This window comes from Athene noctua, chromosome 7 (genome assembly GCF_965140245.1).
Source record: "Athene noctua chromosome 7, bAthNoc1.hap1.1, whole genome shotgun sequence".
NCBI classification, from domain to species: Eukaryota; Metazoa; Chordata; class Aves; order Strigiformes; family Strigidae; genus Athene; species Athene noctua.
Genome location: NC_134043.1, coordinates 45197529 through 45221533, shown reverse-complemented (window position 1 = coordinate 45221533; position 24005 = coordinate 45197529). Strand labels below are relative to the sequence as shown.

Here is a 24005-nt window from a genome sequence, read left to right as displayed (position 1 = left end):
CGAAGCTGCTCTCTGTGCTGGGTCTGGGAGCAGCATCCTGAAGGGAGTGGAAGCTGACCTCTATCTCACAGGTAAAAGACTATGTTGCTGTTTCATGATCTTTATAAAAATAGTCACTAGAAAACAGGAAAACTGTACGTTTATGAATAACCTGTACGTTTATGAATTAATTTTTTTTTTGTCTCTTTGGTGTAACATCTGCATCAGCCTTCTCAGCTACAGGAGGCAGCTTCCTTTTCTGCCGCTTCAAGGGCAAGAAGAAAGGATGTTTCAGTGCTTCCTCCAGAGTAATGCGCTCGGCTGGGTCGTACTCCAACATCTTCTCAATGAGGTCAAAGAGGTTCCTGTGGTCCGAATTGTGGCAGGTCATGAATTCCTTCAGGAAGACAACAACACGACATGGGGGGTTTTAATATTGGAATTGTACTTAAAGCTGCTCTCCGCAAGCGCCTTTTCCCTCTGCCATCTTACCTTTAGGGGATTACACCAACTGGAGACATATCTTCCAGCAGAACTGTGTTCATCCCAGTCCAGCCGGCCATGATGGAAATATTCGTGTTTCCTTAAACAAACAGACCAGGGCTCGTTATTCAAAGATTCGCTAGAAGTTTATCAGCACGTTTGTTCTTGGGAACTGATCTGGGACTGTTCCACAAAGGTGGCCAGCTTGTTAAGTACAGCCAAAGGTGCATCCGAGTTTATTAAACTTCTTAAAAAACGTGCTGTTAAGCCAAATCTGAAAATATTTAAACTATAGCGGTCCAGGCACAGAAAATGTAATTACCTGCTTTTCTCTATCATGTGCCTTGGCAAAGGCCCCAGTACTCGCTCCATCATGGCCAGGTGTTCTCTGTCGTCATTGGTCTGGAAGGAAGGCGAGAGAGACATTTTTGTGTGTCCTTAAGAGGAAGTTATCAAGAACCACACTTCATTCTTGACTGTACCCTGCAACTCATTTCAGATTAAGGAGAAAAGAGAGGCTCTAGTCATCTGTTCCCTGAAGGAAGTTACAGTGCACTGAAGTTTCTTTTCCCTGCCTTATCCTTTCTCTTCTTTGTTGATAAGTTTCAGCAATACTGTCAAGATGACAGAATGCAGGTATTTGCTGCATATTTGGTGATAGAGGAAGCTCATCTGTTACTGGTGTGGCTTGTGTGTTACCAATGTTCACAGGGTGATCCTTCCCATCAAGCTGCTGCCACAATGTTTACTGGAAGCAACTTGGAGCACTCTTCTGCTGAGGAAGTTCGTTCCTTTGTGCCTGCAGCTTCTGTTCTCTTCAAGTTGGCATTCCAGAGAAATGCAGCTTCATTTCTGGCACAGACCTTTCCCCTTAGTCCCCACCTCCCTGGAGCATATTTTCACCAAGCTGAGGAGCATTATACACGCTGCATCCTTTGGAGTTTCACAGCTACCTACCTGAAATACCGCGTATCCAAGGTAGTATCCTATGAGGATACATCCTATGCTCCAAACATCGCATGGCTGTGACCACCCCAGCGCTGTGAAAAGATGCAGAAGGTTCACACGTGTATCAGACTGCAAACACTTCCACAGCTCGAGCGCTCGAGACAGGCGACACAGCTGTGGCAGTTCCGTAGCAGGCAGAAAGTCCTACGCTCAAGAGCAGCCGAACAGATGTCTACTGACCTAGGATCACTTCAGGAGCTCTGTAAGGTCTTGTAGACACCAAAGGGCTGTGATAATCGAAATCATACGTTGCGTTCCCGAAGTCCGCAACTTTGACGTCCGTATTTTTTAGTCTCCGTTCTTCGCATTCCTGAAATGACACACAAGGGGGTGCAAGTGACCAAGTAAACCCAGACCGGAGCCGAGGGGGAGGTAGGGAAGAGGACAGCAACTTACCAGTTCGGGGTTATATTCTTCTGTGTAGTCTGAATTCACAAGTAAAATATTTCCTGGCTTCAGATCTGTATGTGTCAGCTTGTTCAGGTGCAAAACTGCAAGGTAACACACACAGTTAGCAAATTCTGTAAAGAAAATCTAACAAATAAAGCAAAAAAAAGAAACATACTTACAGTTCACAGATCTGCAGATCTGATAAGCCATCTGTCTGATGTGCTCCAGCGAAAATGGCAAGAAGCAATTCCCTCTAATGAAGTCAAAGGTGCTGAGCCCCAGCAGCTCAAAAACCATGCAGACGTGCCCATGGTGCTCAAACCATTCCAACATCTGGACGCAGTGGCTGCAAGAGCAGGAAAATCCATCAATTGCAACAGAAGTGGTAGAACGCTGAGATACATACGGCATACGGCCCAGAAAGCGATGTCACAGAAATCTTAAAAGCCAAAACAAAGTACAGCCGCCCTTGTCTACTCACTGTGTATTGTTGGGATCCAGCGTTTTTAAGTGTTGTAGCACGTGCACTTCTCCATAAGCTGCTTCGGAGTACCCAGGAGCATTTTTTACTATTTTCACAGCTACATGTCTGTCTGCCCTGAAAAGACAAGGTTTTAACAGCGATTAGAACGAGGAGCGGTTTTAACCAAGACTATTCAGTAATTGTCACCATATACATTGTTGATGAGAATGGCAACCTCATCAGAAAAGGGGTTTTTTTAAGTACATACAGACTGAATAGAATCAAGGTTCATCACTGCACAAACCCAACTAAATCTTTAAATTTTGAAAACACACTCCATACCTTATATATCAGTACTATTCTTAAAGGCCCCGTTCACCTCCCCTTTGTGTTTATGTACGCCGGGCTAATCCTGGAGGAGCTTCCACATCCCATGGCCTAACCTGACCATCAGTCAAAAATGACAGGCCACCTTCAGTCATTTCAGTAGTGCAAATGTAACTGAGGTGTCAGATGCCTTCTAGAGCGACGAGAGAGACAATCCAGTTTCATGCTATCTTGCACAGAGCAAAACCGCCATCGAGCACAAAATCCATCTGAGACCTGTAAGGTGCTCACTGCTGGAACCCAATGGCCCTGCATCGTCACAGATGATCCCTGAAGGTGAGCAACATGACGTCCGAGAGCTTACTCATTATACAGGCCTGGGGTGGTCCAGGCCCCAGGCGTGCCGCCTGGGGGGGTGCAGCTTCGCCCCACATTCTCTGGGCCCCTCCCCACCACAGCCCCCGACCTCTACCAGGCTGGGGGTGTTACTGAATTTGCTATCAACTGAAATTAAATTATGTTTAATTTAATATGAACATAGAATTAAGGGGTATTTTAGTAGAAATTATTTGTTCACATTTATTGCACTTTGTACCAGCAACCGAACGCTACTCTAAAATCCCTGTGCGGCCCCGCACCAAGGCCAGAGTGACTGGTCAAAATTAACCAGTAGGAGCGTTTGGAACCTGGGTAACAAACACAGGTTGATTTATAACCTGATTTATAATGCATACATAGAACTAGAAGAATGCATGTAGCTGTCAGGGTCTAGGATTGATGGGAACCGAGGAAAACCAACTGTAACAGCTTGCGAGTACCGGCCAAGAAACCGTGAACTTAAGCAGAAGCTAATTCCGGCGGGGGGAGATCGCGGCCACCCACCTGTATTACACCCCAGACCCATTTCTAGACATTTCTAGCTTTCACTGCACATAATCAGAAACAGGAGAAGAATATGTGGATGGTTTCCAAGAAATTATATGTTTATGCGTAAATACTTAACGAATGTGTATGAGTAAGATCTACGTAAGATGCATCGTTTTGATGCTTGGTGTGCGCTCTCGGTGAGACGAGTCCCCTGCGCACTCGGCCGTCAATAAAGAAGTGTCTGCTTATCTGCTGTTGGTGTCGATAAATTCTTTATTCCGAGTTTTTGGTAACAGGGGGCACCTGCAGAGGACACACCCATCGCCTCGCCCACCACAGTCCTGCACACCCCTCACCTCCCGGTGCTGTACGAGCAGCAACCCCGGTTTGGGAACCGCGGCAGCCTTTCAGAAACACACAGAGCAGCAGATGAGGAAGTAAAGGTAAAACCTGACACAATCCGAAGGCGCCCACTTCAGGACCCACTCGGTGACAGCATCAGTAAGAAAAATCACCCGTATTTAAGTCAAGACTTACGCTCTGCGATCAATGCATTCCACTACTCTTCCAAAAGTACCTTCACCCAAACTAGCCATAACCTCATCTATAAAGAAAAAAACCTCAGTCACAAAAGTTGCAAGTTACTCGGCTATTAAAAAAACACAAGCAAACAAAAATAAAACCCACAAAAACACTAAGTACTATCCCCGAAGCTATTCTAGACCGTGCTGCTTTAAATTGTAAATACCTAGTTTGAGAGCTGTTATTGGACAGCTCTCGAGGCACATTTACAGGGATCCCATTCTACCACGTTCATTAACTTCATTTACTATGGGGCGGGGGGGGGGGGGGGAAAGGGAAAAAGAAAAAATAAATATATTTGATTTCTACAGAAAAGAAAAACAATTTCCACCCCCAGACACAGAAAGAAAAGCCTTGCAAAGCCCCTCACATCTTACGCTAAAAGAACTTATCTATCTGAAAAGTTAATAAATTTTGAAGAATGTTCTATACATCTTCCGCTTAGTACGTCTCCGCTCCGACAGATCAGGTGACCCTCCTCATCCTCCTCTACACTCCTTGATCTTTTCCTTCGAGGACTCTTCTGGAACGGCAACAAGATTGTCCAGCCGATCAATAAACCCGAGTGAATTCAGGTCCGAAAACAAAATTCATTCAGCGGGGAGATATTCGGGCATTCAGATACACGCCAGGCCACAGTCAGTTGGCAGGCGCAATTTCAAATTCAGTCCCTGGAAATTCACAGGGCACAGGCTTTATGTTGCAGGAGGAAAACGTGGCAAGGAACAGGTTTTCAGGTGAGATACGCAGAGCGGCAAGGCAGCAAAAAATTACAACACGGTTGTTTTTCTTTTAAAAGATGGGTTCACTGAATCTTACTTGAGGATTTCAGTGACCGTATTGTTTTTGGAAGTGAACGATTTAATACTTCCCTATCTAATCTCTCTAAAAACCCCCAAGCAAACAAAAAAACCCAGCCGTGCGGCCAAACTAAGCCGCCCACGGAACAAGGCTCGGGCACAGAACGCGCCGGCTGCACGGAGCGGGGCGCGCAGGGGCGCCCCGGCCACCCGACCTGCCCGCGCCCGTGGGCACGGCCCGGCAAGGGACGAGGGCCGGGCCGCCGGCCGGCCGCCCTCGCCCCGCCGACAGCAGCAGCCGGCCTCCCGGCCCCGCCCCGCCCGCCCGCCCCCGGCGCCGCCCCTCCGCTGCCGGCCGCCGGGGCCGCAGTGAGCACGCGCCGCCCCTCCTGCCGCCCCACCTCCGCGGCTCGGGAGGGCCCCGCCGCGCTCTCCGGCACCCGGCGCTCGCTCCGGCGCTCCATCGCTGCTGCCGCGGCCGGGCTCGGCGCCGCGACTGGCGGCCCGCGGCCCGCCGCCAAAAGGCGTTGCTAGGAGCCCGCCCGGAGCGCGGCGACGCGTCACAGAGGCACGCCCGGGCGTCGCGACGCGGGCGAAGGCCTCGCGACGCCCCGCAGGCCCCGGCGAGCTGCTGGGCCGAGCCGCTGCCGCGTCGGAACCTCTGCGGGGGGTGCCCGGCGGCGAGGGGGCCCCTAAGGCCGTCAGCCTTTCCGAGAGGGAAAACAGATGTGTTTTAAACGCTAGGACGCAATCCTGTCCCATAGGATCGCCCTCAATGTACAGCTTGGGGTAAAAAAGGGGCTAAAGTTAATGTATCCTCCAAAGAGCAAATTGCGTGGTGTCCCTGTGCGGCGGGCGGAGGAAGCAAGCAGCCGATTCAACGTGAAGGACAGAGCAAGCTTCAGCTTTATTGAAAGAAATCACCCCTTATACAAGCCTCTGCAATAACCATGCCTACTCCTCACAGATCTATTGGACACATGTAACAGGCTACATTATAATGTCCCGGCCCCTTGTGGCATCTCAGATCTGTCACAGCATCGTCCCTCTTCTGGCCCGCCTTTGTTTCCTCAGGTTGTTTTTACCATCAAGGCCATTGTGTACCTCAGTTTCTCTCTTTGTTAACATAACAGTCCTTTGCTAGGCATAACTGTACCCGGGGTTTTTTCCTCTGTTTACCTCAGGCGGCTGTGACCAGCTCCTGCAGAGACCCATGGCCTTGCTCTCTGCAAGCCGTTCTCCAACAATTGCCCCTTTTTTCTTTTTGTGCAGGCTGCACAAGCATAAATTCACTAATATTTGTCATCATACAACTATATGCTATTTTAATAATTACTACAATCAATAGTGCTATTCCTAAGCACCGCAATCCTTCTTGTAACAGACCTTGCAGCCATAGGGACAGACCAAACACAGATTGTAACCATTTGTCTCAAGGACTGACAACCACTGGTGTTTTTTGTAAACGTTGCTTCATCCATGGTAATTGGTTTGAATTAATCGACTGTGGTCGGATAGATTAAAACAACACATCCCATCAAAATCTTTACATCCATGCCCCTGGGCAAGTAAAAGAAAGTCTATGGCAGCTCGACTCTGTAACACAGCGCGCCTTAAACTGTCGAAGGTACCTTATCGAGTACAAAGCACCCCACATACTGTCGAAGAGCAATCACATGAAAGCAAACAAACTAGGATTGTTCTATACTACTGTCCACAAGCCTTCACGCCCTCTACGGTTGGTCCCGTTACGGTGTTCACACGCAGTTCTTCTGTTAGGCAAACATCTTATTTCCCACAGTCCGGCATCCTTATTTCTTTGCTACTCACGCAGTTTCTCATCCTCTCGGCCTTGCCGCTGTTCTTCCCAACAGCTACAGCCTGATTACAGTGATGCCCTCAGTCTGGATCACTCATAACATGTCCGCTGTTTCCCAGGCATTCCACAGATCCCCCTTTTTGTTTTTGAGTGATCCAGACCCCTTTTATTGTTCAGTCCATCGTTCTCATAAAACACTTCCACACACAACACCATTAAAAGGATGACAATGACAATTTAAACTGGTATTCCATGTAAATACAAAAAAACATCTAATAATTGGTAACCTTTTAGTCAAATCATTATTAAACCCTCTTCCTTCTTCAAGATGTAAATTCATTGTATAAACATCACTACAAAACCTAGTGCTATTCACCAGTACTGCTGAAGGAGTCACATCTTGCCATCTCAGCCAGATTGTCTGATTATACCAACCATAATGACCAGTACAAATGCCATACCAAACAGGTCTGGGATGGGTCGGCAGCAGTTGCTAAGCCCAGGCAAAATGCCTACTGTCTGATTGATCTTTCCCTGCCACCTTGGCACAACTCTGCAGTTTCTTATCTATCTTACGAGGCCTGTTCTTCATCAGAGCTTAGCTGTTTGTCAGGAGCTGTGTGAGGCCGATGCCTTCCAGCCCTCCCCTTTCTCTGTTTTGCTGCGGCACCTGCAAGACTTGTTTGAGAGCTGTATCAGTTAAGGGTTAGACAAACTTCAAAACGCAGCATACTTAGAATAGTTCTAATTAAAAAGAGTAGACTAATTTCACTATCCATATTTAAGGGATATGACTAAATAGTACAAAAATAAACAGTAAGGAAAATACGGTACTAACATTCAGATCCGCAATTGCTGGGGAACCCTGGATGCAGCGAGAATTCAGAGTGCCCTTCCTCACAAACTGGAAACCCTACGTGATGCGTCCATCCGTAGGTGAGGCATCCAGCGTCGCTGCAAGCAGGTCCAGCCTTTAAAGCAACAGGCCAAAATAACGGGCAACTTTCTCTGAGCGGAAACATCTGATTTCATCCTCCTGTTGGGTTCCACCTGGAGCCTGGCCAGTACTCCAGGGGGAAAACCAAGGGAGTTTCTAAATAAGGTTAAATACTTGAGCTCTTAATTCTTAATATTACTAAACAAAGAAAGTGGAATACACACATTCTTACAGCATCTTATCCTTATTAATAACTATATTTTATCTAAACTACATTTGGCACAAGTGACTAGTAAACCTATATATCTCACTAAGGAGTTGCAATTACTGTTAGCATTTTCTCTTAAAAGAATTGGCAACTGTAGTGTAGTTTGTCCTGTTGCAGTAGCAAACATTACTCAGACATTCTGCTTAAAAGATCAGTCGAAGAGACCGCAAACTGTCGGCACAGGGGCACCCACAGCTGGATCCTGAGTGCTGGCTGCCTCTCACCCTCAGCTGTGGTTGCACACACCCTGTCGGTGACCATTGGAGATGAGACCTGTGCAGACACCAGCATCACCTCTTCCCCAGGTTATTAAAGGAACTGGTCCTTCCCAGTTACCCCTTTCTAGGTTTTTGTTAACACTTGAGCTTTGCTCTGGACTTCTTGTCGATCTGGTATCTGTGATGAAAAAACGACACAATACTGGTGGCACCTGTAACACAGGGGAGATGTTTAAAAGGTTTGAAGAGATGGAGTCTGTCTGGTATTCAGGGCAAGTTGCAGTGATGTTTTTAGCTTGATAAAAAAACCGTTTTTGTGTTGCTCTGGCATTCTGGTGGAAAAAATGCATGCGTTTTACAGCAGAGCAAATGGTGGACCTGGAGCCAAGATCTCTCCCCCCTTTTGTTTTTGCAAAAGCACTTTCAAGGTTTAGCGTGTTCTTTCTACGATGGCTTGTCCCCTGGGGGAATGCAGTGTACTTGCGATGCTTGTTAGCTGTACGGTGAAGATCTTGGTTTGGTTTCTCTGTAAGTACTTTGGGTGATGTCAGTGAAGGATCTTTTCACAAAATACCACATAAGCTATGCAGATCATCATGAGTTAGGCCCACGACGGCTGTATCCAACGTATGGCTCCTAACAGTGTCTGTAACTCTTTTAAAGACTTAATAACAGTTTTAAGTTGTTGCAGGACAATACACACAGGCGATTCGGTTTACAAGGTGAGTGTTAGTGTCAGGGGGGGTTTCAGGGTGGGTTGTGCTACAGTGGTGATTAAGACAAATTTGGTCCAATTTGAGTTCCTCATTGAGTCATACACTTATGACCCCAAAATGCAATAGGGGTTTCCAATATAAATGGATGAATACTTGTTACCCAGTTTTCTGGGCCTCTTATATGAAGGAGATCCTTGCTTTAAATTGCTACAGCATGACACCAACCCTGAAAAGCATTTGAGGTACCAGGGCTAACAGCCAATCTGCTCACAGATATTATGGTCACATCTGCACCGGTATCTAAAATGCCTGTCAGCTCGACAGATTTTTTAGCTTTAACGAGAGTACAATTATACCAGAAGTTAACCTTGTGTTACTGTTTCAGTCCAAAAATATTTAAAGGGTACCTGCTGATCCAAATCCTGAGTAATTGCAGCTTCTTTAACAACCTGAACAATTTTTTACTTTTTTGTTACAGAACACAGGGGTACAGACCATAATTTTGATTTTTCTCTTCCTAATCAGCATCTACAACCCCTGGTAAAACAAACAACCCCTGTAAGGTTGCAGATGATTTTTTAACAGTATTTTCATTAGGCAGATGGTTCAGAGGTGCACTCTCCCCGCAGAGTATGCACCTAAATTCAAAACAACAATCAACACAGAATGACTGCCTCCTGCTGGAGGAGGTATTTCACCTGGAACACTGAGAACACTGAGCCCGAACCAACCGCCGCACCGATGCCCCAGCGGGCGGGCACTAGGACCCTGCAGTTCCTGGCCGGCCGCTTCCCTGGCCGGAGAAACACACACGGGCACACACACACACTCACACACACACACACACGGACACACACGGGCACACAGAGGAGCTCCTGACACTCAGCACTCACATCGGAGAGTGACAACTATTACACATACGAGGACTCCGTTAAGAACACCAAAGCCTGTGCCGCATCCCCCTGCCGCTTTTGGCGGGGGGTGCCGAGAGCGCGGTGCCGGGCTCAGCCGCAGGCGGCCGCTCCGCGGGGGGGTCGGGGAGGCCCCGGGCCGCCGCCGCCAGCTCCGAATGTTAAACATCGAGATCTACACGCTCGGTTTTCCAGGTAGAGTGCCGTGCCGGCGTGAATGACGGTTTTTCTTAAAAGTGTTAGCCAATTTTTATGGGGCCAGTCGATATCCCTGAGCCATCGCCTCCAGTACAGCTGGTGTAGTCTGAGTTTTTGCAGCCCGTCCTTATTAATGCTTCTCTCTAAATCTTGAATAACAGAAAAATGCCGTTTTTCCCACCGTGGCTGGCGATTCGGCTCATAGCTTACAGGAGTAAGAATTTTTCTTGCCATGTCCATATTCCCTTGCGCCAAGATTTTTTTTCGCCTCACTTTTACCTACGGATCATTCTCAGTTAAGGGAGGACACAGACCAGACAGTTCAGATTCTTTTTCAGGATTTACAGCATCAGGGTCTAAAAGATTATCACACCATTCTGCTTCTTCAAACAATAAATTTGGCTCTTTAAAGTGTCCCTTAGTCTTGCCCAGACCAATCAGCGCGGGTAAGTTTTTTATCGGACTTACTCCCCGCTTTTCTAAAAAGCAAAAAGTCTTAGGGCTACCTCTTGTTCCATTGTCCTGCCCGGGCAGACTTCTTTTAATTCCTTTCCTGTATCGCAGCTTGACGACCTTCAGGACTATCCGATCAGTAGCTAACGACCAGTGCTGGCTTTTCCTAGGTTTCCCCAAATTCAGCCTTCATTATATAATTCCTTATGGCCTTTCCCGGTTATACGGCTGCGGCCGATTCCTCAGTAGCCCCCTCGGTTCGCAGTACCCCCTGAAGCAATATTGCGGATCCGCTGCTCCAATGTCAGACTTACAAATCCCGGCGCTTCAGGGGATGGCACACGTCTACTGCACCAGGCAGCGACCTTATCGCCTTCCTGCTCCGAAAATCCGTTCCGCCGCTTCCCGGGTTCCGTTCGGTGGAAAAGCAGGGTTCGGGTAACCCTGTTCGGCGCGCCACTTGCGGCGGGCGGAGGAAGCAAGCAGCCGATTCAATGTGAAGGACAGAGCAAGCTTCAGCTTTATTGAAAGAAATCACCCCTTATATAAGCGCTCTACAATAACCATGCCTACTACTCACAGATCTATTGGACACATGTAACAGGCTACATTATAATGTCCCGGCCCCTTGTGGCATTTCAGATCTGTCACAGCATCTTCCCTCTTCTGGCCCGCCTTTTTTTCTCAAGGTGGTTTTTACCATCAAGGCCATTGTGTACCTCAGTTTCTCTCTTTGTTAACATAACAGTCCTTTGTTAGGCATAACTGTACCCGGGGTTTTTTCCTCTGTTTACCTCAGGTGGCTGTGACCAGCTCCTGCAGAGAACCACGGCCTTGCTCTCGGCAAGCCGTTCTCCAACATCCCTGTGTTTCACACATTTCATATAACAGACTTCTTTTTGCATAGGGAAAAAATGGACCAGAAATTGTTTCCAGTTGAGCGCTAGGTGTCAGCATTTTAAATTACCGATTCCTTTGCACTGTCGGAAAGTTTACCGTTTGTCCTTCCTTCTGCGTGGCGGTAGTGTCAGCGTGGCAGTCAAACGTGCAGTTGCATGCTTCTGTCTACTTTCTCTTACCACCAGTCATATGGCAAAGAGCACAGAGCTAAAATAATTAAATCCTTTACCTGACTGAGTTATTAGGGTAAAATGTATTAAGTCTGCAGCATGGGCTAGGAGCTTTAAGTAACACTTCCTACAGAATATAGCAACTTTGTCCCAGAGAGGGTACTGATTAACTTGACTCATTAATGCCTCAGTTATCTGTATCCCGCATACCTTTGCCTTCCTCTTCAGTAAGTTCTCCTCTTTATTTTGAGAGGGAAGTCTCAGAACAGGAAATACTGGTCTGAAACAGACTGCAGGTCAGATGGACCCGGACCTCCCAAGGATTACAAGGCACATATATGAGAACGAACTTTGCGAAGTGATGCTGAGTCCCAAGAGGACTGCGGGAATGGTGGGAGTTGGATGCAGGAACTGTGGGTACTCTCCTGTCCAGGTCTTTCATGCACAGCTGGAACTGGAAATATACCCTCTCGCCTCTACATATTATAGAGTCTCCGTGGAAATGAGTTGACTTTTTCCTGCTTTATGAAAACAAACTGATGCAAAAATACATGTTTGAAATCTACAACACGGAAGAGTAGAACATTCTGCTTTTCCCAGTATACTCAAGGTGGAGAACTGCTTTTCTGATGCATACAAATCACTCTTTTTTCCCTGCTGGAGTCAGGTTATTTTATGCTTACTATACCAAGTGACTTGAGCATAGGATCAGCAATATACATACATGCACCCAAACACACGCATAAGTATGCATGTATTTTATGCTTCCTCTTGACAAGTCAATATTCAGATACCTCTCTACTTTCTTGCAGATTTTCTTGAGTCCAACAACATTTGGTGTCAAGTAAGACCAAACGCTACCTAGTTTTGGTCAACAGCTATGTAAAGACACCAACACTCTTTCATACCAGAAGTGCTGTGCCAGAGGCAGAAGCGATTGTTTCCGATCTACCTGCTGGGGAGGCTGAAGAGGTTACCATTCCCACACAGCAGCGCAAGAGCAAGCACTCCTCTAAACACGGTCTTTAATCCTCTAGGAGAGAAAGGTTTCGTCTACGACACTGCTCTCGCCTAAGGGAAAACACTGCACATCTTAGTCAGTTTTCTAAAAACCAGTAAAGTTAGAATTTACACGAGAAAGTTTCAGAAAACCGGGAGTATGAAATCGTAGAAAAGGACATTGTTTCAACATAGTATCGCTAAGAAAGATAAGGCAGAAAACAAAAGATTGGGGGCGGAAAAAATGTATTTTTAAAAGTCTTGTTTTACAAGTATTAAAAGCAATGTTTAAAAATCAAAATACTAGAAGATACTCTGGAAAAACTGACTTCTAAAGCACAAGACTTTTCTGTGACAACTCCCAAACAATGTCACAACTCCTGAAAATCCTGCATTCAAAGGATTCAAAAGGAACAAAGGTACGATCCAGCTCAAGTAACCCTCTTTAATGGCACTTCAAACTCCATAATCCAGCAGTCCATCTGACCAGTCTCTAAAGAATGCGTCGAGGCACTCTGTGGCTACAGAGCAAAAGGGTTGGCATGAACCGACACATCTTTAATGCGAACCTCATTGAGAGGTCGGTAGGTTTTCTCATTCACAGGCAGCTTCTCCAGCTCATCCAGGGTCTCCAAGCCATCAATAACTCTGGAAGAAAAGCAGAAATGCTGGGAATCTCCTAATAATGATTTAGATTTCACAGCTGAGATATCTCAAAGCAGTTTACAGTGAAGTATCACAGGGCAAAGACTTTGCAAGCAAATGGTACAAGTAAGACTGCCAAAACATTATATATGGCATATATTTTGAAAGGAAATATTAAGCACCCGTGACAGATTCTGCTGAAAAGCACAAACAATTCCCACTGACCTGACAGTATCATAGTTTACACCAGCCGTAGCTGTATAAAGACCCTGGCTGCACTTCCTGGCAGGCAGGACCGACCAATCATACCGTAGGTTTCAGTAGCAGCAAGCTGCTCTCCATACCAAAACTTCACTGTGAATGACGGAAATCCGATGGCCGGAAAATCCATTTCCAAATGTGAAACTATCATTTCTAACCTTCTGACTCAAAGACAAGATTGGACCGAATCATAAATAACTGTGTAAATCTAGTGGTACAAACATGCTTAAGCTTTCGGATCTCCTGTCAGGCTGAAGAAGTGGCAAGAGAGATTGTTGTAATAAACCTCTTATTTTTTTTGTTTAAGTAACTAGCTCTGGTAAACCTTGATAGTTTATTTCCCAGTAACGGACTTGGCAGAAAACACCTTGTGCTGTTCACAGTTCAGTTCAGTCACATTCATCAACGCTTTGAATCTAGGACGCCGGGACTGCAGGCCAGCAGGGGCTGCATGTGCTGTCCTGCTGATTCTGCAACTGCAGCTGGAGTATCTTAAACCTGCCACAGAAAACCTGGCAAAGTTCCCCTGTCAGAGCCTCTACTCTTTTCTAACAAGTCTAAAACACCTACTGTCAATCACACTTCTAAACAACTCAGAAATGAAGGGAACACCTGTATTTAGATGCCTATAAACAATACATTTGATAGAAAATTGTATTTTCACATTTCAATAGTTTCCTTTGAATATTTTACTCCATTTAATAAAGGCAACTTTTTCTCAGCAGATTCACTTGTACAGTAGAGACTTTTTAACAAGCAAAAGAAAAGACTACCATGATTTTGAGATAGAAAAAGCAGAATCTGAAAGACTCAAAAATCGAACATTTGCTTTAAGGATCCATTATCAGTAGTGTCTATTAAGAATGTTTTAAATAATGATGCATCTTAAACAAGCTCTGTGGTTTTTATCTGACCAACAGACAGTTCCACCTAAACAGAAGTACAATCATCAGTACCACACCCATTGCCAGATTCAGTCCCAGATCAGATTCTTGTTTCTCAGTAAACCCTACAACCATGTATCCAGTTGTTCTGGAGTTTGCTGAAAATCAGGCTGCAGCCCTTTGGCCATGGATGAAAAGGCAAGCTGGAATAACTGAGGGGGGGGGGGGGGGTGTGGAGGCAGAGAAGAAGAAAAAGAATGGTCCATTATTGAGGTAATTTTTAATATCCTTATTCCCTGCAGTGAAGAAGGGAGTGGCATTTTCGAGCAACTAATTCTGGTGACAGTGCAAGAGCATACATTTACATATATACAGCCAATATTTTAAACAGGTTTAGAACCAGAAGCTTCTAAATTTGCATTGCATGTGCCCTGAAATATTCAGATCCTCCACACGCTATGGTACGGTGGCTTGCAGTCGGATCACTTACTTTCCAAACACAGTGTACTTCATGTCTAGGTGCGGTTGCTTGCCGTAAGTGATGAAGAACTGTGATCCATTGGTATTTGGGCCATTGTTTGCCATTGAAACTACCCCACGGACACTGTGCTGAAAGAAGGGAAAAACCTCAACATGGATACACATGTGTAGAAGCAGGGCTTTAGCCTGCACGAAGTGCTCTGTGACTGACTACTCTGCTTCAATACCATTATCAGGAAAAAAATCTCGACTGCAAATATATTCCAACACAGTCCATAATTAGCTCCTCAAAATTGCCCTTACAATGAAAAATTACTTCTTTCCCTTCAGAACATGAAAAGCACTTACAAATTCTTTCTACTTCTGTTCTTGGTGACGAAAACCCTCAAACTTAACTTGCCAAGTACAGAAATGCCTGTTCCCCTTCTAACAAGAAGCTTTCTATCCCTTTATTGCAGGATTAGACTTTGCTTCACAGTTAATAGAAAGGTATTTAATACAGTACAACACAATGCTGAGCGTTCTCCAATCCGTAAGGAAAATCCGTATGAAAATAACCGCATATTGCGAGCACAGAAATACCTTCAGGTATTCGCTGAATTCGTCTTCAAACTTCTTGCCCCAGATGCTGTTACCTCCTTTCCCAGTGCCTGACAAAGAAGCACCACAATACACTACTGGATTTTCAGACTGAAAATTCTAGAAATAATGTACTGTTATAACATTTTACAACAAAGACCACAGATAGCCTGTAATTCATTTGAGGCAGGGATCAGGTGCTCGTGTCTTGTTACTCAGCAGAGACATAACTCTAAATAAGGGACATCTATTAAGTAGCAGAACAAGGCACTGACATATCCTCAAATTAAATTCAGTATGAGTACAAACCCGAAGTTGAATCGGATTTTCCCCCAAACAGTTGACGCTGTCTGGGACATTTCCCCCAAATGCTTTAAAGGCAGTGTAGCCTTTCAGGCAGAAATCAGAGAAACCACAATAGCAACTGCTACCCGTTCCACCTCTGGTGAGCCAGCAGAACCATCATATTTAGTGGAAACAGCTGGAAAAGTCTGTAGAATGCTTTACTACTGCATGTTTATTTAGAACTAGGGTAATGGCTGCTCCTCTGTAAACTCATCACAGAAAGCTAATCTCCCCATAAAACCCTCTGTCAACAAAACAATAATCCTTATATTTTACTTTTACTTTGTTTACATTTTGGTTTTAAACTTTCATACTTATCATTTCCTTTTATTTATATTTTATTTTCCTATAGAGAGACCCGAACAGAAGAATTTACCTAATGGATCTCCTGTCTGAACCATGAAGCCCTTTATATTCCGGTGAAATATGCATCCATTGTAGTAGTTACTAGCACAAAGAGCCAGGAAATTCTAAGGAAGTGAAACAAACCACATTAACAAACAATTCAGAAACAAATATCCTCTCACTAAAATGACAGCACTGGCAAGACCAAGTCTAACCCTTTTGCCTCTGCTTTGCGTGGTGACCACCTGAATTCCAATTGCCACAGAACAGTCATAAGCAAATTATAGTTAATGTGCCCCTTTGACAGTGTCACAGATACAAAGGATTTTAAATAAAGCTTACAGCACAAGGCTGTCTGACTTGAGGAACAAACAAGAAGCCTAAGACATGCTCAGAAGCATCACTCTCATTCAACATTTTGTAAATGTCAATTTGGTAATCAACAACTTCATGCCTCAGTTTTATTAGTTAAAAGGTCAATTATTTGAATTTAAGCTTAAGTTTATTGCAGAAAGGAAAACCTGGGGCCTCTGACAAACTGGGAGCGATTGTCACTCTCTTAAAACCAAATCTCTGCAAGTGTGAGCAAACCCAGGGAAACTGGGGAATCCCAGGCCATGTGCCGTATTTCCCCATAAGGGCAAAGGGCACTTTGGGAGATGCTGGAACTTGAAGAGAAGTGGCCCTTGGCTAAACTTCATCTGGTGAGAAACGGGCAGCAAAGCTCTAGGCAGTATGACACAGTGCACGATTTCCACAAGTGGCATAGGCACTGTACCGGCTTAAAATATTAGTATTCTGTTACGTGAAAAGATGAATTGCAAAAGCCACTTCACCTCCTCTACAGTCTTCACTATTTCTACTGCTTTGTTCTGACACTAGGCAATCCCGCTTCTGTTACTTGACTTACTTCGCAGGTCTTTGGTGTCCGCTCACAGAACAGTTCAATTTTAATATCGCCTACGTCAGTATGCAGCGTGACAGCCTGGGCAAGAGGCAGAAAATAATAATGAAATCAGCAACGAAATACTAACAGACTCAGTTTTATGTCCTAGCACCACCAAGAACATACGCAAACGTTACATGCATATAAACACTGTTCCGCTATTTGGCCACAGGCAAGGCTACTGTCAGAAACCTTCCTCTTCCTCGTTTCCAGTGAAATGACCAGAAAGCACTTGGTCTCATTTAGTTTCAGGACACATCAAGTTCAGCACAGGAATGCAGCAGCTCTGTTTCACGCTGTTACACTCCAGAGATACATTAATCATTTGCAAACTGCACCTGCACAGTCACTGCATTGCAAAGTTGAAGAATCGAGGTTTTCTCCATTTCAGGTGATAGTGTGGCACACACACCTCACTGCTTTACAGTCAGAGGAACAACTGGTGTGTGTTAGTTGCCAGAAGCCTTCTGAGTGATAAGGCTAGTTCTGAATGGCACCACATAAAATCTGCCTTCACAAACAAGCAAATCTACACAATGACACACTTTTCTTAAGAATTTATAAATAACCTTCACAAAATTTAAAATGGCAGCTACCCATCCACCTAAGCAAATATATCTCTATAGGCCAAATATATCACAGTACTCCTATGGAAAGTGCTAAACTATGCAAAAAAAAAAAAAGATACTGTGGGTTTATACTCGGGAGAAGCGTACAAGAAAAATCAGCATCATGCCGATACTGGCATACTTTCCCAGAAGTATACGAGTAAAGAAGTGAAGATAGTAGTCTACAATGTCCATGAAGATGCTCTAAGAGGTGTATGGACAGTTTAAGACACACGGTCTTACCTTCGTTTCCTGATTTGCAAAAACTGTAAATGCCTGCAAGTGTAGGTTACATACACTCAAGCAGGACTGTGTGTTTGCGACCTGAACAATGCTTCCATGGTAAAAGAAACCAAACTGGATTACCAAATATTGGCCAAAGTAGGATTAAAATTTAGGCTCTGAGAACTGAAGGTCTAATTATATTTTAGACCAATGTAACCTGTCCTATTTTCCTTTCTACAATATCTCGTTAGAAGTCTGAAATGAAAACCTAAACTTTTCATTACCAGTTCTTCACAGCAGAATAAAATGCGTATTCCTTTGAGATGCAGAGCAGATATTCAGTTTCCACTAGATGACCATTTCAGGAAGAAGTAAAATATATAGAAAGGGCTATTGTTCTCACCATGTCTGCTTATTCAAAAGCTGAGGTAGATCGTCTACAGCAATTTTCTGCAAAGAAAACATATGAACATATGAAACCCGTTGGGCTTTTTCCTAACAGTCCACAGTTCTTTTTGATTCTGAAATATCTGTGTGGTCCTATGCCTTTAAAGCACACAGTTTTACAGTGCCATTCAAGCGACTCTGTGGATAAACATTTTATTGCAATTTACTTGTAACTATGCAGCATGTAAAGAACTAGAAAGGAGCAGAACAAAATAACGTAGAAAGAGGGGTGGGGGCAAAAAACCCTTTCCTAGGATGAAGGTCTATACGAAGCAATCTCAGCTTTTCCAAAGAGTATTTTTTTATAAATGACCGAAATTAACAGAGAAAAGCCACATGCCAGTTCCTAAAGGGAGGTGTGATTCGGAGCCACCTTCTGACAGCTGCCAGTATCTGCAACAGACAGCTACCTGCGTTCGAGCACCGGATCAGACTGCCTTTATCGTAGTAGTAGTTTCAAATAACAGCCTTTGGAAGGATGACGATAAACCGCAGTTCTGTGGAAATCAAGAGCTTTAGAGGCCACTCTGTTCTAAGTGTGCTGCCCTCCCTGGGCAGCCCCCAGGTTCGGCGAGGCCTCAGGCAGGCGCCGGCGGACCCGCCCGCCGCGGCCCGGCCCCTCACCCCGGCTACTGCCTGCCAGGGTGGCGGGCCGCCAGGACGAGCACCGGGCCGCCAGGACGAGCACCGGGCCGCCAGGACGAGCACCGGGCCGCCAGGACGAGCACCGCGGCGCTGTGCACCCGCCGGTTAAGCCTCCCAAGGGACGAGCGCGCTCCCCGCAACCCAGCGGCCCTCGGCTCCCACCTGACCAGCGATGGCTCGGAGCTACCGCTCCTTTCCTGCCGATGCGAGGTACTTGCTCCGACGGCCTACGCGCACGGCACGCCGGCTCCGCTCGCTCGCCCCGCTGCTGCAGGGCGCGGCCCGGCTCCTCCACCGGCGAGCGACCCACCCAGGACGCCCGCCATCCCCGCGGCCGCCAGCTCGGCCTTCCCGCGCCGCCCCGGCGCCCTCCCCCTCGCCTGGCCCCACGGAGGCCTCGCACAAACCTGCCGAGGCTGGACGCGGGCCCGGCGCCGGCCGCCGGGAAACGGCTCTCCGGCTCCCCTCGGGCGGGCAGGAAGGGGCCGGGCTGCCCACGCCGCGGCTCAGAGCCGGCCCGGCCCGGCGCGGCGAAGAGGCCGCGGCCGCCCCCCTAGCGCGGCGGAAGCGGCGGGGCCGGGCCGAGCGCAGGTTCCGCTCTGCAGCTCCGGCTGCGATCCGGCGTGAGGTAAGCGTGGGGTCCCGCGGCGGCGCTTCGAGGCTGCCTGCCCCGGTCCTGCTTGCTTCCCCGGCCCCCGCCTCCCCCCCCGCGAGAGGCAAACGCTTCTCCGGTTAGATCCCGCGGGTCGGTTGCAGCGTGCGCGGATGGGTGAGGGGCAAGTTCCGTACGTTTCTGGCACGATTCTAAAGGGCCGGTTTCGGTGCTTCGCCGGGAGCGCCCCGGAGGCAGGAGGGAGAGCCCGCGGCCGGCGCGCCTCCGACGGCAGCGCCTGCTGGGGGGAGGCCGGGCCGCGCTGCCCTCTGTCAGCGGGGCGGCATTCGCCGCTGCAATACTCTTCCCTCTGCTCTGCCAGCCAGCGAATTCCCAGGGCTTATTCCTGCGTGGTTTCGCCCCCTCTACAGATAGCTGCATGCTGCTGCCCGGCACTCAGCTGGTTCGCCGGCCTCTCCGCTGCCTCCGCGCTTTGGGCCTCCTGCCCTCGCGCTCCCTCATGAACCTCGGGGAGCTCGTTTCTGCCCTCGGTGACTTTGCATCCCCCTCTCTGGCTGAAAGCTGGGACAATGTGGGGCTGCTGGTGGAACCAAGCCCTCCCCACGCTGTGAACACTCTCCTCCTCACTAACGATCTCACCGAGGAGGTGATGGAAGAGGCGGTGCACAAGGCGGCAGACCTTATTCTTTCTTACCACCCTCCCGTATTCACACCGCTCAAGCGAGTAACGTGGAAGACCTGGAAGGAACGGCTGGTGGTCCGAGCCCTGGAGCACAGAATTGGAATTTACTCTCCGCATACGGCGTATGATGCCATACCTCATGGAGTCAATAACTGGCTCACAAAGGGCCTTGGTGAGATTCCGTTTAAAAAACGTTAAATGGTTCGTTGTTATATGCCATTTTATGCGGGGACCTTCCCTCATTTTCCTTTCTTCCAGCTTTTACAAGTATGATTTGAGGACTTTTTTTTTTTTTCCCTTTTTTTCCCCCCAGTATGATTCTTCTAAGTACCCTAAATGTATTTTAGGGAATTTGTCTTGGTGAGGAACACCAGGTACGAACACTAGGGGACATTTTCAGATGCATGACTGTGGTACTGGATGTAGTCGGAACCGGTGCAGCACTGGTTACAAAGTTTAGACCACTGACTCTAAATCGCCACCCTTAATTTATAAAGTGCAAGTCTCACTGTTTGCAAAGGACTTTTATCCCGTATTGTGCCTAATAGAGACAACAGTCATCACTTCTGGTCAGGGAGAATGGATTCAAGTGCAATATTTGCATCTTTGTGTTGCACCTCTTTAGGATATGCGCTAAATCAGTGTTATCCAGCCTTATAAAACAGCAATCTTATAAAACCTTGTTAAAAACCCTTATAAACCCAATGACTCTTTCAGGCTGACAGATGTGTGTCTTCCTCCAACAAATTTTCATTGGCCCTAAAATGGAGGTGGTAGTTACTGTGAAACGATAGCAATACTGACGTGAGGCCTGAACAGAGGAAAAGGACTTTAACTGTGGCCCCTTGTGTCCTGCAGCATCCCCAGTGACGAAGCTGCTCTCTGTGCTGGGTCTGGGAGCAGCATCCTGAAGGGAGTGGAAGCTGACCTCTATCTCACAGGTAAAAGACTATGTTGCTGTTTCATGATCTTTATAAAAATAGTCACTAGAAAACAGGAAAACTGTACGTTTATGAATAACCTGTACGTTTATGAATTAATATTTTTTTTGTCTCTTTGGTGTAACATCTGCATCAGCCTTCTCAGCTACAGGAGGCAGCTTCCTTTTCTGCCGCTTCAAGGGCGAGAAGAAAGGATGTTTCAGTGCTTCCTCCAGAGTAATGCGCTCGGCTGGGTCGTACTCCAGCATCTTCTCAATGAGGTCAAAGAGGTTCCTGTGGTCCGAATTGTGGCAGGTCATGAATTCCTTCAGGAAGACAACAACACGACATGGGGGGTTTTAATATTGGAATTGTACTTAAAGCTGCTCTCCGCAAGCGCCTTTTCCCTCTGCCATCTTACCTTTAGGGGATTACACCAACTGGAGACATATCTTCCAGCAGAACTGTGTTCATCCCAGTCCAGCCGGCCATGATGGAAATATTCGTGTTTCCTTAAACAAACAGACCAGGGCTTGTTATTCAAAGATTCGCTAGAAGTTTATCAGCACGTTTGTTCTTGGGAACTGATCTGGGACTGTTCCACAAAGGTGGCCAGCTTGTTAAGTACAGCCAAAGGTGCATCCGAGTTTATTAAACTTCTTAAAAAACGTGCTGTTAAGCCAAATCTGAAAATATTTAAACTATAGCGGTCCAGGCACAGAAAATGTAATTACCTGCTTTTCTCTATCATGTGCCTTGGCAAAGGCCCCAGTACTCGCTCCATCATGGCCAGGTGTTCTCTGTCGTCATTGGTCTGGAAGGAAGGCGAGAGAGACATTTTTGTGTGTCCTTAAGAGGAAGTTATCAAGAACCACACTTCATTCTTGACTGTACCCTGCAACTCATTTCAGATTAAGGAAAAAAGAGAGGCTCTAGTCATCTGTTCCCTGAAGGAAGTTACAGTGCACTGAAGTTTCTTTTCCCTGCCTTATCCTTTCTCTTCTTTGTTGATAAGTTTCAGCAATACTGTCAAGATGACAGAATGCAGGTATTTGCTGCATATTTGGTGATAGAGGAAGCTCATCTGTTACTGGTGTGGCTTGTGTGTTACCAATGTTCACAGGGTGATCCTTCCCATCAAGCTGCTGCCACAGTGTTTACTGGAAGCAACTTGGAGCACTCTTCTGCTGAGGAAGTTCGTTCCTTTGTGCCTGCAGCTTCTGTTCTCTTCAAGTTGGCATTCCAGAGAAATGCAGCTTCATTTCTGGCACAGACCTTTCCCCTTAGTCCCCACCTCCCTGGAGCATATTTTCACCAAGCTGAGGAGCATTATACACGCTGCATCCTTTGGAGTTTCACAGCTACCTACCTGAAATACCGCGTATCCAAGGTAGTATCCTATGAGGATACATCCTATGCTCCAAACATCGCATGGCTGTGACCACCCCAGCGCTGTGAAAAGATGCAGAAGGTTCACGTGTGTATCAGACTGCAAACACTTCCACAGCTCGAGCGCTCGAGACAGGCGACACAGCTGTGGCAGTTCCGTAGCAGGCAGAAAGTCCTACGCTCAAGAGCAGCCGAACAGATGTCTACTGACCTAGGATCACTTCAGGAGCTCTGTAAGGTCTTGTAGACACCAAAGGGCTGTGATAATCGAAATCATACGTTGCGTTCCCGAAGTCCGCAACTTTGACGTCCGTATTTTTTAGTCTCCGTTCTTCGCATTCCTGAAATGACACACAAGGGGGTGCAAGTGACCAAGTAAACCCAGACCGGAGCCGAGGGGGAGGTAGGGAAGAGGACAGCAACTTACCAGTTCGGGGTTATATTCTTCTGTGTAGTCTGAATTCACAAGTAAAATATTTCCTGGCTTCAGATCTGTATGTGTCAGCTTGTTCAGGTGCAAAACTGCAAGGTAACACACACAGTTAGCAAATTCTGTAAAGAAAATCTAACAAATAAAGCAAAAAAAAAGAAACATACTTACAGTTCACAGATCTGCAGATCTGATAAGCCATCTGTCTGATGTGCTCCAGCGAAAATGGCAAGAAGCAATTCCCTCTAATGAAGTCAAAGGTGCTGAGCCCCAGCAGCTCAAAAACCATGCAGACATGCCCATGGTGCTCAAACCATTCCAACATCTGGACGCAGTGGCTGCAAGAGCAGGAAAATCCATCAATTGCAACAGAAGTGGTAGAACGCTGAGATACATACGGCATACGGCCCAGAAAGCGATGTCACAGAAATCTTAAAAGCCAAAACAAAGTACAGCCGCCCTTGTCTACTCACTGTGTATTGTTGGGATCCAGCGTTTTTAAGTGTTGTAGCACGTGCACTTCTCCATAAGCTGCTTCGGAGTACCCAGGAGCATTTTTTACTATTTTCACAGCTACATGTCTGTCTGCCCTGAAAAGACAAGGTTTTAACAGCGATTAGAACGAGGAGCGGTTTTAACCAAGACTATTCAGTAATTGTCACCATATACATTGTTGATGAGAATGGCAACCTCATCAGAAAAGGGGTTTTTTTAAGTACATACAGACTGAATAGAATCAAGGTTCATCACTGCACAAAACCGACTAAATCTTTAAATTTTGAAAACACACTCCATACCTTATATATCAGTACTATTCTTAAAGGCCCCGTTCACCTCCCCTTTGTGTTTATGTACGCCGGGCTAATCCTGGAGGAGCTTCCACATCCCATGGCCTAACCTGTCCATCAGTCAAAAATGACAGGCCACCTTCAGTCATTTCAGTAGTGCAAATGTAACTGAGGTGTCAGATGCCTTCTAGAGCGACGAGAGAGACAATCCAGTTTCATGCTATCTTGCACAGAGCAAAACCGCCATCGAGCACAAAATCCATCTGTGACCTGTAAGGTGCTCAC

General features: G+C 46.5%; 3 protein-coding genes across 3 annotated transcripts; all 3 read right to left on the bottom strand.

Moving 5' to 3' along the window:
• Positions 1-166: 166 nt before the first annotated feature.
• On the bottom strand, positions 167-5363 carry LOC141962671 (dual specificity protein kinase CLK1-like). Its single transcript, XM_074911033.1, has 11 exons — positions 5301-5363; positions 4532-4622; positions 4055-4121; positions 2342-2458; positions 2040-2206; positions 1867-1961; positions 1651-1780; positions 1420-1502; positions 785-864; positions 472-562; positions 167-376 (listed from the first exon to the last, which is right to left on the bottom strand). The coding sequence occupies exons 1-11, from the start codon at positions 5361-5363 to the stop codon at positions 167-169; spliced, it is 1194 nt and encodes a 397-aa protein (XP_074767134.1).
• A 7356-nt stretch (positions 5364-12719) lies between these two features.
• Positions 12720-17707, bottom strand: LOC141962670 (peptidyl-prolyl cis-trans isomerase-like 3). The gene is made up of 6 exons (XM_074911032.1): positions 17675-17707; positions 16938-17012; positions 16059-16152; positions 15341-15408; positions 14769-14887; positions 12720-13136 (listed from the first exon to the last, which is right to left on the bottom strand). The coding sequence occupies exons 1-6, from the start codon at positions 17705-17707 to the stop codon at positions 13010-13012; spliced, it is 516 nt and encodes a 171-aa protein (XP_074767133.1). The 3' UTR covers positions 12720-13009.
• Positions 17708-20940: 3233 nt separating this feature from the next.
• On the bottom strand, positions 20941-23673 carry LOC141962425 (dual specificity protein kinase CLK4-like). Its single transcript, XM_074910560.1, has 7 exons — positions 23104-23673; positions 22930-23024; positions 22714-22843; positions 22483-22565; positions 21848-21927; positions 21535-21625; positions 20941-21439 (listed from the first exon to the last, which is right to left on the bottom strand). The coding sequence occupies exons 1-7, from the start codon at positions 23333-23335 to the stop codon at positions 21230-21232; spliced, it is 921 nt and encodes a 306-aa protein (XP_074766661.1). The 5' UTR covers positions 23336-23673; the 3' UTR covers positions 20941-21229.
• Positions 23674-24005: the final 332 nt, after the last annotated feature.